General features: G+C 40.0%; 1 protein-coding gene across 2 annotated transcripts in view; it reads right to left on the bottom strand.

Moving 5' to 3' along the window:
- LOC135700108 (MOXD1 homolog 2-like) overlaps positions 1–16,674 on the bottom strand; it is a 618,927-nt gene that overhangs the window by 392,435 nt on the left and 209,818 nt on the right. For both annotated transcript variants that reach the window (XM_065220501.1, XM_065220499.1), the window contains exon 2: positions 7,874–8,621. In XM_065220501.1, the coding sequence (XP_065076573.1) occupies positions 7,874–8,128 (255 nt within the window). In that variant the 5' untranslated portion in view covers positions 8,129–8,621. The remainder of the gene's footprint in view (positions 1–7,873; positions 8,622–16,674) is intronic.

The raw sequence follows: 16,674 nt of genomic DNA, 5'->3' as shown, positions 1-16,674 counted from the left end.
GTGCTACCAAAAATAAGGATGTGTATTACTTATGTACAGTAATTAGTATTTAGCATTGCTAGCTTTTACGCTGGTAAAGCGTCAAGCGTGAAGTAAGGGGCACGGTAGCTCAAAAATGTGAATGTTTTATGGATTCTGTACCCGTCTTAGGCCGCGGCCGGAGTGGACGCGACCCATTCAAGAGAATCTTATTATTTTTTATTAACATCGCGTATGAGTAGAATTTAATGAAGGCATAAGCGCTTGTTCGTAGCTTTTTTGTCTCCAGGTTTAAAAGATCATCTGCAGTAGAGGCTTATTCTTGTGTAAAGGGCACCACCGTGGAGTTTGAGTTTTAATAAATCTCAGGTCCTATTATATTATTATTATATATTCAATGACAAATATTTAAAACAGGATCAAAACACAACTGGAAGAAGCAACGTAACATTGATTGATTTTCTCTAATGTATTTTCAACGTTTATATGACAGAGCAATTAACCATTTTATTTATCCATTCCCGGAGAGAAAATTCCATTACTTGTTGATATATTTAATTGTATGCTTGTAAATACTCATTTAATAATCAGATTCGGAAAATGAGTGATGGGGGAGCTTATTGTGTTCGTGAGTCCTCCGTTTAGGCTGGATTTATTGATTTAAATCTTTAAGTAGATTCTCAGCTCTTCGATGATGGAATTTTTTTAGAATAATACCATTACACTTTTTCAGCCTTCGTTCACATCATTGTAATGCATGATAACAAGTGCATGCAAACTGTTAACTGTCCATGTCCAAATAACCTTGATTTTTCTGACTTTTGATCCATTATTAAAGTTTACCAATATTTATAAAAGCATTCCATATTGCGTTTAAAGATTCCATGGTGCATAATAAAGATTTTGTTTCAATTCCAATAAAATATCTAATAAATCAGTTAAATGTACTGAGGTTAACTAAAATCGAGCTTATTTGTATTTTGTAGTACCGTAAAACGAGGTATCTTTGATAATGTGGTTATCTTTGATAGTATAATATAAAGAATAAATTTACTCGCTGTGCGTTTTCCAAATAAGAAACATTGATTCCATATTGTAGCTTAGGGTATTTCCGTTGATATTGTATATAGTTTTTTATAGTATGCGTTACATATTTTACAAAAATATTAAAAAACCATTTTGGTGTTTTTCGCGCTTTTGAAAAAGCACGCAAACCATCACTTATGAAATGTTTTTCCGATGCAGCCATCGTTGAATTATTATTGCTTTTAAAGTTTTATGATTATATACTCATTCAAAGTTTCATATTTAAAGAACTAAATGGTTTCACTTATTTTTTTTTCTACATTCATCGAGCATAATCAAAGTAACCCCAAATCAAAATGCAGAAGTTAGGTCACAAAACTAAAAAAAAATAGTGCAAATGCTTTAATTTTCGTTCAACATATTACTAACGACTTAACTCTTGGATCATCAGTACTTGTTTTAAAAATATAAAATTTGAAAAACATTCATTGTTTTACGGTACTTGTTTATTTTACATTCATTATATTTTATATATTGCATGACTAGTAAATTATTTTTATTTCACATATTTAAAATCTCATTTTATCATTGTAACTATAATTTTCATTTACAGAAGGTGTATCAAATATCAAATCATTGTTATTTACATTTATTTTATAATAATATAATATGATATCTGAAATTCTGAAAACCGAATTTTGATTACCCAGATCACCATATGTTATTAAATTGTTTTACCTTTGCAGAGTTTTACTATTTCAAGAATTAATCATTGATGCCTATTTTTATAACTCTTGTATGCTCAAACAACCTCGATTATTTAGCAAATTGATTCTTTACTTAAATTGTGGATTCATTAAATTGGCAAAGTTGAGTTCAATCATACCATGCAATTAAAATATTCATATATAGCTTGAGTGTAAAGAATTTGAGTGACTAAAATCGAGGTTTTCTGTATTTTCCAGTGGCGTTTCCTTAACCTCGATCAACCTGTGCACCAACTCTCAAAACATAAATAATAATCAATATATTGTTTGCAATAGATAGATATCGAGTAAACTAGAAGATTGAGTGTATTTTCAAGCGATTCGAATATGAATATGGCATTAAATCTGGTTTTGAAAGTTGGTGCACAGGTAAATAGTGAGGTTACGGGACGCCACTGGTATTTTGTTATATTTTCTGTGTTTTAAGGAAATACCTGCATACATACATACATTTTGCATTTCACTACATATATTATATAAATTATACATTGCATGATATACTATTACCTTTAGCTTAATATTTCAGTTTACCCAAGCAAGTCATCGAAATTAATATGAAGTTGATGAAGCAGAAACATTAAATAATATTATGTTTATAATTATTAAGCAGGTTATTTCTCGTCATGTTAGTTATTCATCACAATTTTTAGCATTATTGTTAGTATCATTCGAGCAAAATATATTTATCCTATACATTTCAGTGTTGCATCCACCTGTTGTGAGCTGAGGAGGTGTAGAGCTGCATCTTATTATATGTAAAATACTTCTTCATTGCAGTAGCAACTATATTATCCATATAAATGTATTTCATTATGTCATATTTTAATGTTCTGATATATTTCATTTCTCCATTGCATATATTTTCATTATATAAATAAATACTGGGTTGGGAGGGAGCATCAGGGTATCATTCAAACTGAAGCTGGACGATGGTATGATTGACAGCCGAAGTCTAGGAGGGAATAAACACTATCATTTTCTTTATCCTACCGATTCGATTATGGTGGTGTGAATTCTACTCCAACAGTTTCAGGGCGATTGACGCGCCCTTCTTAACAAACCATCCAGTAGGAAGCTTAATAAGTATTGCGAATTGTGTTATTCGATTTGTTGGAGCGTATCGTTGGAAGGAGATTCTTAAATTCCCGTGGATTTCGCGTAAGTGTCTCTGCTTACGGGTCCACCCCTCCGTTTTTGGCCCTTCATACAGCGATATAGTGAATTCAGATCGGTAGCCCAAATTGATCTTGCTATTACGTGGAGCTGCATACAAGACAAGTCTTGAAAGGATGGTGGCTACCTTACATACATACATACATTAGGATTTTTTTCAATTCAACACCGTCCAGAGTCTGTGATCTTTGGTCGATACGTTCCCTGAGGAAATTACAGTCCTGTTCAACTTGGATTCGAGACATCCCCGATGAAGGCTTCATATGTTTCCGAGCAGCAGGGTTTCCAGAGGATCCCGACGGAGACCCCGGACATTTTCAAAGAAGGTTTCGTACGTTCCCAACAGGGGTTCTAGACATTATCAACGGTGATTAAAGGATTTTTTTTTGTATAGTAGTCACTTTAACACAGTTATTATAGAAATATAAGAGTTGACTCCCCAAATCCCAGGACTCATTGATAATTCACTACTGTAAACAATGCCACTAGTCTCCCATAGTTGATTCAGCATTTTTCTTCGACGGTGTAAAGCTTCGCGTTGCAATGGGGCTACGTCTCGCTTGTTTTAATCCATTGACACATCTGGAAATCCGAGAAGCTGTAGTTGGTAAATAAGGACATAAGTGCTACGTCCCACATTTTGGAAATGAGTATCAATGAACGAAGTTATAGTCGTTTCATGAACTATTACTTGGTGCGTCAAACTACTGGAACATAAGAAAATTAGTTTGTCATTATTAGGCACACGAAGAATGGTATGTTGTCGTCATCAAAAGCTAAGTTCGTTGATATAGGTAAATTCATTGAAATAATTCAGTTTTGAGTACATATACTAATATCAGTGGCGTTTCCTCAACCTCAAGCTACCTGTGCACCAACTCTCAAAACATAAACAATTATCAAAATATTGCTAGCAACGGATAGATATCGAGTGAACTAGAAGATTATCAACCGTTTCGAGTATGAATATGACATTAAATCTGGTTTTGAAAAATGGTGCGCAGGTAAAAAATAAGGTTACAAAACATTATATTATAAACTGGGTTGGGGCCTGAGGGAATCAACGGATTTGTTGACTGGACGAGGGGTCGAGAATTTGTCAATCACTTGTAACGTTATTACACATGGCCATCTGGTCGTTTTGTCTTCCAAAGGTCTTTAATGAAGCTGATTCACCCTGCTGCAACAAATCATGAGGCAGAACTTTCAGGCAGACATTGGTATCCTTCCTCTGATGGTGGGTTATATTCACATCACATCACATCAGTAGTCACTTTAACACATTTAAGGTCACTTTTCCGGGATAAGATTTGGAAGTCGTGACGTTTAATATGATAAACGTAGCATGCTGGGCCCATAAACAGGTTCTAGAATTTCCAGAAGGGACCACTTTCCACGGAGATTCTGAAAATGCACTTATATGGAATCTAATCCAAAAATGTGCTCGGGAACGTCTAGAGGACCCGATGAGATTATTTGAAATATCTGTCGGAAACGTCTGGAATGACTGAAATTTCCATCGGTAACGTAAGAAGCATTTGTTGGAAACTGTTGAAATCTCTGTCAAGAATGTCAGGAATCACTTTGGAATTGTCTGGAGCACTCGCCTGAAACGTCTGAAATCTCCATCGGGAACTTCTGTTATCATAGTTAGGGATATCAGGAATCTCTCCGGGAGGTCATAAGTTACAGTTTAGAACGTTTAGAATCTCTATCGGGAACGTTTGAATTCTTCATTGGCTAAATCATTCATCTTCTTTGGGAACTGATGATAATATCGTCACTTTGGGATAGTCTTCTTCTTCTTCTTATTCTTCTTTTTCGCATTTCAAGCTTATTGCATATCGCATATTAGCTTATTGCGTGCTCTCAACTTAGTGTTCTAGAAGCACTTCCACAGTTATAAATTGAGAGCTTTCGATGCCTTTACCATTTTTGCATTGGTGTAATTGTGCGGCAAGTCCAATCATGCTTCTATGCCCAGGGAAGTTGAGAAATTCCCAACACGAAAAATGCCTAGATTAGACCGAGAATCGAACCCAACCACCTCCAGCATGGTCTTGCTCTGTAGCTGCGCCTTTACCGACTGAGTTAAGGGAGGCCCCAAATAGTTAGGGATAGTCGTCTGCAACGATTCAAATTTCCATCGGGGTCTGTTGCTGGTTTCGTTGGGAATATCAGAAATTACTTCTCGAAGCCTTGAGTACCCGTGGTGATCGTCTCCCATCTCTATCGGGAACGCCTAGAGTCTCCGTCGGGAACGTATGAAATCCTAGTTGCGAACGTCCGGAAGCTTTTCGGAAACGTCTGAAATCTCCCTCGGGAAATGATAGGGAATGTCTGGAATCCAAGTCTATGAAGATGTCTGCATTTATTTGGGGACTCAGCTAACCTAGTCGGAATTACCAAGTTGGAGGGTGCGAGATAGACAGTTTGGTCGAGGAAATCTTGCGGGTTAGAATCGAACGTGTAACAAATTCTTTCCTTACGGTTACAAACTCGAACGGCGGTGGACATGAGTTTTTTTTTTTACGAAAAAACACTCTAGTCGTCGATTTCAGTGTACTTCCGAAACGCCCGGAAGTTCAAAAAATCCTCGAAAATAAAGTGAAGCTTAAACTCGCGGACACGACAAACATTCAGCTACACAATTTGCGTAACTGTGTATACATCGAAACAATCGATGGTGAAACCGCCTTACGCTATGAAAGGGCAAAAAACAACAAGCACACTATTGTGTGCGATAACAAGGAATTCAAGATTCCTGTGTATGTTGAGAGTGAAGCCGTGAAAGTGCGCGTGCATGACCTTCCTTCTCACACGCAGCATTTGACCGTCATCAATTTCATGAGGCAGGATGGAGGTGTGATATCTATCACAAGGGAACGGTAGAAGTACCATTTCCCGGGAATCTACAATGGTGTACAAGTCCTTCGGATGAAGCTTTGTCACCCCATTCCATCATATGTCACCATCGATGGCGAAACAACGCTGGTGATATACAAGAATCAGCCCAAAACACGTCGTCACTGCGAAAACGCAGCCCATCCCAAACAAAAGTGTGTGAAGACTCCGAAAACAGCAGTAACACCAAAACACCACCACAAGCAGCACCCAGAATGTCAAGTGATCCAAAGTTGAATGGAGACGAGTTTCCACCATTATAATCAGCATCTTAAGAAAAGGGACCGAATATGGAACCCCCACTTATAAAAACCAACGAAGAAGCCGAAATACAACAGAACAAAAACAATAACAAAAAACAACACAACCAGTGATAACGACGATGACTGCGATGATGACTGCGACGATGACGATGGCGATGACGGTAATGACAGCTCGGATAACAACGATTTCATCGAAGCTACCAAAGTTCTAAATTGATAAGTGAGCAAGTGCACCATGGGAGCCTCATAGATTAGTCAGTAAAGGCACTGTTATAACCAAGCTGGAGGCGGCGGGTTCGATTCCCGGTCCGGTCGAGGGAATCTTTCGGGTTGGTATTTTCTCGACTGCCCTGGGCATTGAGTATGATTGTGCTTTACCACACAATATACAAATTTATGCATTGGTATAACTGTGGAAGTGCATTTAGAACACTAAGTTGAGAGCACGCAATAAGCTAATATGCGATAAGCAATAAGCTTGATATGCGAAGAAGAAGAAGAAGAAGGAGAAGAAGAAAAGAAGAAGAAGAAGTAGAAGAAAGTGCACCATAAAGTAGAGAACCGGAAAACCACTTGCAAAAAAATTTAGAAGATGAAGAAGAACATTTCAGGTTTGATAATTTTTAAGCAAATAAAAGCGATGTGCAGTTCATGTAATATAAACTGATTCATCAACACAGATAAGAGTGTAATTATCAACAAAATAAACTCAAAAATAAACTTCCATTCACAACACCCAACCGGTCCATTGTTCTCAAACTTCCAGCCATCTTTCCTCCCCCAGGCCAGGCAGACGCTGCTGCATTACTAATTCAGCAATTGTCGCGACAACTTTACACTTCTTCAGCGAGAAAAACTTTCCACAATTATCAAACTACCCATCTTCTTTTTCACCGGGGGAAACAGCAGGGAAACAAAACCAGAAAACTAATTTCCCTGATCGATTCTACTGGGACGGGCGGTAGGTAGGTTGGTTCTAGACTCTCGGTTCGTCGCCTTCCGGCTATTGTCCTGACCGTGCGACAAAAGAGCCAGACTTCTATCTTTTCCCCACAAAAGATCCGCAAATCCAAGACCTCCAATCCGAAAATGGCTTGTTTTATTGTTTTCTGTTCTTTTTTTCTTCAGTGGAGCTCCTCGTGGTCCTTTTCCTAGGCTGAGTGGGAGCGAAACGAAACGAAATTACAGGCGATTTCACTTTTCCTGAAACTTCTTGCGATTCTCACTAGGAAAAAATAGCTGCAATAAGAAATGCTGGGTCTCTTTTTTTCCTCACCCACTTTTCTGGCAAGAAAGACGTTTTCCACGTCTCTATCAGTCTTTGTTGTTCCTTATTGTTGGGCGGTGGGGGGTGGGGTTAAAAATTTGCATCACCAACTTAGCTTGCAGAGTAATTTTGGCAAGTTCGTTTCGGTGTTTTCAAATGGGCAAATTATGCAAAGAAATGGTTTCTGTTATTTTTTTTTGTTTCACTGGTTTGATTTTCCATGAATTCTTTTTTCGGTGTACATTGTGAAAAGTGTGGCCTCAGTAGGACAAAGTTGTTTCATCTTTGTCGTGAGTTCGATTTGGAGTCACTTCGGCTTCGGAATTGTGGGTTTGGTTGTTTATGTTTATAGCTATTTACTGAGAATGATATTGGAGAAAGAAAGGTGCCTGCAATAAAACTGGCATGGCCATGAACCCCGCAAACATTATTTCTGAGGATGAAATATAAAACGCCAGTGACCGGGATAGTAAAAAAAATCGATTATAAATTACCTGGAAATGAACTTGTCCTTGGTGAACCCAACCGATGACGATGTCCGACCCGTAGATGGTGCCATCCTTGGAGAAGCCCAGCCCGATGTAGCCGTGCGTGCGGGCTTGGACCTCGAACGTTATGTCGGACCCCGATATGCTCCACAGCAATCGGTAGTCATCGTCCAGATACACCGAATGATTCCAATGGGCCCCGAGGGCACTGCTGACCAAGCACACACTCACCACCACTAGGGAATAAATCACACTCGCCATTTGGCTGCCAACGAGTCGACCTCAACCCAAACACTCTGGCGCTTCACTGCTGGGTTGTACAATTTTCAACCCAAAAAAAATGAAAATGGAACACCTTTGCCTCAAGGTTTCTTCTTTTAATTTCAGCGGGAATACTTCACCACTCGTGGAACAACAACATCAACTTCTACGAGGGCACTCTTCAAGTCTTGCGCTGATGGTGCAGCTTCATCTTGTTTTACTTTTCATTCCTATTCACTCGAATGGCAAAACAGAACACCTCCGCCTTTCAACTTTCCACAGATCCTGTTTAGGCGTTTCAAGTTGTTGTCGTCGTCCTTGGAAGGACTACACTTTAAACCGAATCGCAATTGTCTTTGGCTCGGAGCCTGGGCTGGCTCTCGTCACGTGTATCCTCCAACGTGATGTAGGAAAACAATTTTCCACTAGCTCAGCACCTGGCGCGCACGTGTTACACTTCTACCGTTCTCAGCTCCGCAGTTGGTGGATGAACCTGTAAAAAAGAAGAGCAGAAGGAAAAGGAAAAACATTTAATAACTTTGTGCTTGGCATTTTCTATTCGTGGAGCTGTGCTGCTACTTGTTCTGTGGGCTGTGATGACTCGTTTCTGAAGCAGACGGCCGACTCGCAATACTGCGAAGGTTTTTTCGCGCTTGGCCAAATCCAGATCTTGTCAAGGTCAGGTTTGTGAAGCGGAGGAAAGTGAAATGGATTAAAGGGGGGGGGAGGGATTTTTTGAAATATGATAGCGAAAAAGTTGATAAATTATTGTGTGTGATAATTTATTAGCTAGAGAAAGGTCTGAAGAGCGTAGGTTGATAGTTCCACTAGAGTATGGCAGTATGCAAATTGAATAGAAGCTAGAATGAGCGAAGGGTCATTAATGCAACAGTACTAGTCAAACGCACACTTCTTTGCCTAGGTCATACATAAGTAGATGAGAAGACTTGAAGTATTTCTTAAAATCTACTGTCAAAAAAAGAGCGCGTTTGCCTTGCTCATATTCTTTATATTTTTAATTTTATATAAAATTATATATAGTAATTTTGAGTAAAACTTCCAAAAAAGTGATAAAATCAAAATATGTCATGAAGTATCAGTGTTACCAGTATCCCAGATTTATCTGGATTTTTCAGATTTTCAGTCGTCTTGCCAGATATACAGACAGACCACGTATATTTCCTAATTTTTAAAACCTGTTCTAGATTTTCCCAGACTTTTCAAACAAATTGCTTCAAAAATATCACTGCAATTGATTTACCCTCTAATCAAAAAAATAAATAAGTTAAACTTGCTACTTTGATTAATAAAGACCATCAACGTTGGAAATTATTGCAACATCGTACATGGAATTGTTTCAACATGGTTGCATGTTAATGGGTTGCAGAATCATGAAAATTGAGACATTTCCTAAAGATCATTGCCGGAAAAACACATTCCATCAAACATTTTTTTTTTTAATATTGGGCCTGGATTCTTTTTATTTGGGATTTTTGTTTTGATTTCGGCTATAAAATATATATATTAATATATATTTTTGGAGTTTGTTCTTGAGATTTTTTGGGATTTAATTTAAGAATTTAAAAGGCATTTGATAATTTCTAGCACTTTTTGAAGTACCTGTGGATATTTAGTTAGCAGTCTGAATTACTTTGGAATTCTGAGTTGCCCTAGAATTTCATATTTTTAAGGTAATTCTGAAAATAGTTGACAGTATAGTTTGAAGTGAATTCTTTTTGAAATCATAGAAGGATTTCAAGTTTATTCTGAGTAGAGTTCCATAACTCTGATGACAATTGCTTGGCGATTTTGTGAAGAAATGAAATATAATTCGGAAGAGACATACAAAATGCTTAAGATGATACTTAAGGAAAGTTGATGACAAATTCCATGAATTGCTGGGAGCATTTGAAAGGAAATCTAGGATGAATACAATGAGTATGCTGATGAGAATCGTGATAATAATTTCAATGGAATTCTGTCTGGAGATTTATTTTAGTCGAATTTTAAGAAACAGTGTGACGGTCATTCTAAAAGGTGAATTTTTTTACAATAATCTAAAGGAATTTCATGGATTAAATGGAGACAAAATAGCGCGCCAAACTGCTGAACAAGTTTGGAGATTATCAAGAATATTTTAGGGGAATCCAGAAAAGAATTATGTTGGAATTCTAGGATGATTCAAAGGGAACTCTGAAAAAAATGACGAAGATATCCTATAAAAAGTTCCAAGTAAATTCAGACTAGCAAAAATAAATAGGATCTGAGACCCAGAAAAATATATCAATTCCAGAATAAAGAATCATTTCAAGACCCTGAGACTTCAAAAATGACGCTTTCAGGCTTTCATTTGAGTTATATAATAAAATTATTCGTAATGTTCATGCGAATAGAGGATTTAGGTTGAGGGACAGGTTGAGGATCAAGGGCCGATTCTTCAACTTTAGCATAATCAACGTGCACAGCCCTCACTCCGGAAGCACTGATGATGACAAAGACGCATTTTACGCGCAGCTCGACCGCGAGTACGATCGCTGCCCAAGCCACGACGTCAAGATCATCATAGGAGACCTAAACGCTCAGGTAGGCCAGGAGGAGGAATTCAGACCGACGATTGGAAAGTTCAGCGCCCACCAGCTGACGAACGGGAACGGCCTACGACTCATCGATTTCGCCGCCTCCAAGAACATGGCCATACTACGTTGCACCTTTTTCCAACACAGCCTCCCTTATCATCACACCTGGAGATCACCACAGCAGACGGAATCGCAAATCGACCACGTTCTGATTGATGGACGGCACTTCTCCGACATTATCGACGTCAGGACCTATCGTGGCGCTAACATCGACTCTGACCACTACCTGGTGATGGTCAAACTGCACCCAAAACTTTCCATCAACAACAATGTACGGTACCGACGCCCGCCACGGTACAACCTAGAGCGACTGAAGCAACCGGATGTCGCCTTAGCATACGCGCAGAATCTCGAGGTAGCGTTGCCAGAGGAGGGTGAGCTCGATGTGCCCCCTCTAGAGGACTGCTGGAGTACAGTAAAAGCAGCCATCACCGACGCAGCCGAGAGCACCATCGGGTACGTGGAAAGAAGTCGACGGAATGAATGGTTCGACGAGGAGTGCAGAGCGATTTTGGAGGAGAAGAACGCAGCGCGGGCGGTAATGCTGCAGCATGGAACCCGACAGAACGTGGAACGGTATAAACAGAAGCGGAAACAGCAGACCCGCATCTTTCGGGAAGAAGCGGAGTGCGAGGAAATGGAACTGCTGTGCCGTTCCCGCAACGGCTTCGTGCCGCGAGCCGAAATGTGCAAGGATATGGACGGGAGCCTCTTGACGGACGGACGTGAGGTGATTGAAAGGTGGAAGCAGCACTTCGAGGCGCACCTGAATGGCGAGGAGAACGTAGGCACGGGAGACCAGCGCAATAGAGGAAACGACTACGTCAGTGCAACAGAGGACAGAACTGACCCAACTTCCACGCTGAGGGAAGTTAAGGACTCCAGTCAGCAGCTCAAAAACAACAAAGCAGCTGGTAAGGATGGTATCGCAGCCGAACTCATCAAGATGGGCCCAGAAAAGTTGGCCACCTGCCTGCACCGGATGATAGTCAGGATCTGGGAAACAGAACAGCTACCGGAGGAGTGGAAGGAGGGGGTAATCTGCCCCATTCACAAGAAAGGCGACCATTTGAGTGATCACCATTTTGAATGCCGCCTACAAAGTGCTATCCCAGATCATCTTCCGTCGTCTATCACCTAAAATGACCAAGTTCGTGGGAAGTTATCAAGCCGGCTTCATTGACGGCCGATCGACAACGGACCAGATCTTCACCGTACGGCAAATCCTCCAGAAACGCATTATTTGTTCATCGACTTTAAGGCGGCATACGACAGAATCGACCGCACAGAGTTATGGAAAATCATGGACGAGAACGGCTTTCCTGGGAAGCTGATCAGACTGATCAAAGCAACGATGAACGGTGTGCAAAACTGCGTAAGGGTTTCGGGTGAACTATCCAGTCCATTCGAATCTCGCCGGGGACTGCGACAAGGTGACGGACTCTCATGCCTACTCTTCAACATTGCTCTAGAAGGTGTAATGCGACGAGCCGGGCTCAACAGCCGGGGTACGATTTTCACGAAATCCGGTCAATTTGTGTGCTTTGCGGACAACATGAACATTATCGCAAGAACATTTGGAACGGTGGCAGAACTATACACCCGCCTGAAATACGAAGCAGCAAAGGTCGGACTGGTGGTGAGTGCGTCAAAAACAAAGTACATGCTAGTAGGCGGAACCGAACATGACAGGATTCGTCTAGGAAGTAATGTCACGATAGACGGGGATACTTTCAAGGTAGTGGAGGAATTCGTTTACCTTGGATTCTTAATGACGGCTGACAACAATGTGAGTCGTGAAATACGAAGGCGCATCATTAGTGGAAGTCGTGCCTACTACGGGCTCCAGAAGAAACTACGGTCAAAAAAGATTCACCCCCGCACCAAATGTACCATGTACAGAACGCTAATAAGACCGGTGGTCCTCTATGGACACGAGACATGGACTATGCTCGAGGAGGACTTGCAAGCACTCGGAGTTTTCGAGCGACGTGTGCTAAGGACGATCTTCGGTGGTATGCAGGAGAACGGTGAGTGGCGGCAAAGAATGAACCACGAGCTCGCTGCACTCTACGGCGAACCCAGCATCCAGAAGGTGGCCAAAGCCGGAAGGATGCGGTGGGCAGGGCATGTTGCAAGAATGCTGGACAACAACCCTGCAAAGTTGGTGTTCGCTACTGATCCGGTTGGCACAAGAAGGCGAGGAGCGCAGAGAGCACGATGGGCGGACCAGGTAGAGCGCGATCTAGCGAGCATTGGGCATGACCGAGGATGGAGAGCGGCAGCCGCAAACCGAGTATTGTGGCGTACTATTGTTGATTATGTCTTATCTTAAATGTGATGTTGTTCAAATAAATGTATGTATGTACTTTTTGAAAAAGTTACAGTTTAAAAATATTTTCTTTACACTTAAAATTGAAAACATTTTTTGAAATTCTATATAATGGATATTTACACTTTTTGGGCACATTGTGCCAATACTTTTCCTAACTTTTTGATGCTTACAAGTTATTTGCTTTATATAATTTATTTAAATATTTTATTCATAAACATTCTGGTACTTTCAATAAATTCCAGATGATTTTTACGGAAGATTGGTACTTCAATTTGATTTCAATAGCATTATGTTAAAAACAGGACCTTTTAGAGCATTCCAGATTTTTCCAGATTTTATATAAAGAGCTTTGAGTGGGTTGGTTTATTTCCTTTGAATTCCGTTATAATTGCCTATCTTTTGACAGATACGCGTATTTCGTCTAGTACTTGCAGACTTCATCTGTGCCAAGTACTCAACACCAACACCCAACACCACCACCACAGTACTTGGCACTGATGAAGTCTGCAAGTAGTAGACGAAATACGCGTATCTGTCAAAAGATAAGCAACTATAACGGAATTTAAAAGAAATAATCCAACCCACTCAAAGCTCTTCATAAAGGGATTCCGTTAAGAGGTTCGACAAATTTAAAGGACAGATTTTATATTTTAACTGGTCCTGATATTTTTTTTTAAATGACTTGGCAATGCTGTAAAGTATATACTCACGATTCTAAGTTTGGGGTCACCCCAATAAACATGCAAATGTGTTATGTTCATCTCTCAGTCATTTAACGTCCATTTATTGTTCTTATTAGGTCATTTGAAAAGTATTGAATGCAACTTACTTCTAGATAGAGCTGCAATTAGGGCCTAACAGCATTTGTAAACAATGACTTCTCTTGATGATTTCTAGAAATTCAAGGTTCGCCCACGCAAACCAACATCCTCATAAGGTAGGGAAATAAAGGGCGAACACGAAATTATTGCGACACCGAAAATGTCATGCCAATTTTCTTATAATATTTAGAATCAAACCAAAATTTTAGGGTAGTTTTATACATATATTTACTTCAAAAATCAAAAGAAAAGTTAATCGATGGAGCCTTGAGTGTAAAATTGAACGCATTTTCGCTTGATGTCCTCCATCAAAGTCTTTACAGTGTCATCCGGTACCAGTTTCTCAGTTTTTTTTTTCCATTTTCTTAACATGTCCTTCTCGTCTTTGACTGTCTTCTTGCTCTTCTAAAGTTCCCGCTTCATTATTGCCCAGTACTGCTCCACCGGGCGCAGCTCCGGACAATTTGGCGGATTCATGTCCTTTGGAACAAAATGGACAGAATTGGCCTCATACCACTCCAGGACACTTTTAGAATAGTGGCATGATGCCAAATCTGACCAAAATAGCGGAGCTTCGTCGTGCTGCTGCAAGAACGGCAAAAGGCACTCAGATTTGTAGATCTTGCCATTTACTGTGCCCTTTGTCACGAAAGGCTCACTCCTCAGTCCGCAAGAGCAGATGGCCTGCCAAATGAGATATTTGGAGGCGAACTTCGACATTTTCTTCTTCTTAAATTTGTCGTCCACATCGAACTTGCTTTTGCCGGTGAAAAACTCCAACCCCGGAATTTGTTTAAAATCGGCTTTTATATACGTTTCGTCGTCCATCACACAGCAGCCATATTTTGTCAGCATCTTCTCGTAGAGCTTCCGTGCCCGAGTTTTAGCCGTCGATTGTTGCCGCTCATCGCGGTTTGGGAAGTTTTGTACCTTGTATGTATGTAGTCCAGCTCTCTTCTTTGCATTCTGGACGTAGCTCTGCGACATGCCGATCTTTTTAGCCAAATCACGGCTTGAGACGTTGGGATTTGCTTTAATCATCCGCTTCACCTTTCCCTCCGTCTTTTTGTTCTCCGGTCCCAGTTTTCTTCCAGCTCCTTTGCCGTGGTCCAACGTCAACCGCTCCTGGAACCGCTTCAACACTCTGGAGACGGTTGAATGGTGAATGTTCAACATTTTTCCCAACTGCCGGTGCGACAGGTCAGGAAATTCCAGGTGTTTGGAAAGAATTTGTTCTCTCAACTCGCGTTGGTTCACTTCCATTTTCGTTGAATCGAAAAACACGACTTCGAGTTTGACAGCATGTACACAATAAACATCAATGAGAAAGTGTGCAAAATTTGGTTGATTTTTACCCAATGGTAAAACAGTTATGCCCTGTTGAATGTGTCGCAATAATTTCGTGTTCGCCCTTTACTTCCCCTATCCGATGGCTAGGTTGGTCTGCGTGGGCGTGCCTTGAATTCCTAGGAATCATCGATGGAAGTCATTGTTTACAAAAGCTGTAACGTCCTCATTCCAGCTCTATCTAGACTTCGTACAAAAATAGCTCAATTTAGTTTTTAGATTTTGTACTACTGAAAGCACGCATTACAACATTTTTCAAAATTAACACTGAATTATCAGGACTGATTTTCTCAAAATTGGGTCGGCTAATATTTGAAATTATATAATTTCTCTTGTTCAAAACCCAACGGGCTTCAGTTGAGAAAATTTAGTGGAACAATTTATGAAATATTTGAATCACAAAAATATGTATTCAAGATCAAAAATTTGAAGTCACCCCACAGTACGATGTATGAATCACTCAAAAGTTTGGAGTTACCCCCAAAATAAAGCCTGAAAATGTTTTTCAATCATATCTTAGCTATTTTAGATATGTGGTAGGGGAATTTACGTAGACTTGTCAATCTAAGCGTCATGCCAACATATGACGTGTTCTTTTGCATGCATCTATCTGCTGCTTGCTTCTCTATCCATTCCAATCAGCAGAATTGTCCTAAACGGTTTGAAAACTTTTTTACAATTGTCGGCAGCCTATTTTTCTTCGGAAACCTTTCCATTTGAACTGCGTGTTAATCAACTGTTGTAGTGCACATATTTCGTTAAAAGAAAAAAAGTATGGCATAACGGGATTGCTCAGTCGTAAAACTGAAATCAGATTGCAGTTGAAAGACTAAGGAATCGTGTGAATACATTCTGCGAAGTGTTTTGATGCGAAAACAGTGAAATTTACGTTTAAATGTTGGTTGCTGAAAACAGTCAATGGGGGCTGAAGCTGACATTTACCCTACATGGCTTAGCATATTTTTTTAAATGACCATTGTAAAATATATATGTGGGGTTTTCGCAAACTTTTGATCGGTGAATTAAATAAATATCCTTATGAATTAAATATGTAAAAAAAAAAATTCTCCAAATCTTCATGATAGTGGTCCGTTGAGCACAGAATAAGGGTTCTGCTACTACTTTCATTCATGTATCTAAGACACGACCATAGATTTGACGTAGGACTACGTGCTCGGTATTAATATTCAGTGACTGTGTTACGGAAACCACTTTTTCCCATCTTGGAAACGCCTCGTTTTCTATCGAACTGAATGCATTAGCACATGTCTATCGATAGCGGACATGAAGAACCAGTGGAGGTGCCGGGCAATGGTGTTTATCCTAGACAAATGGTAAGTTTCAAATTCGCTGTTGTCCATGTCGTAGGCGCCGTCGTAGTCGCTGTCGTAATCGCCGTCGTAGTCG

Source organism: Ochlerotatus camptorhynchus, unplaced genomic scaffold, assembly GCF_037179485.1.
Source record: "Ochlerotatus camptorhynchus isolate MF236.1 unplaced genomic scaffold, CSIRO-AGI_Acam_v1.1 ptg000128l, whole genome shotgun sequence".
In the NCBI taxonomy this organism is placed as follows: Eukaryota; Metazoa; Arthropoda; class Insecta; order Diptera; family Culicidae; genus Ochlerotatus; species Ochlerotatus camptorhynchus.
This window is presented reverse-complemented; position numbering and strand designations above follow the sequence as displayed.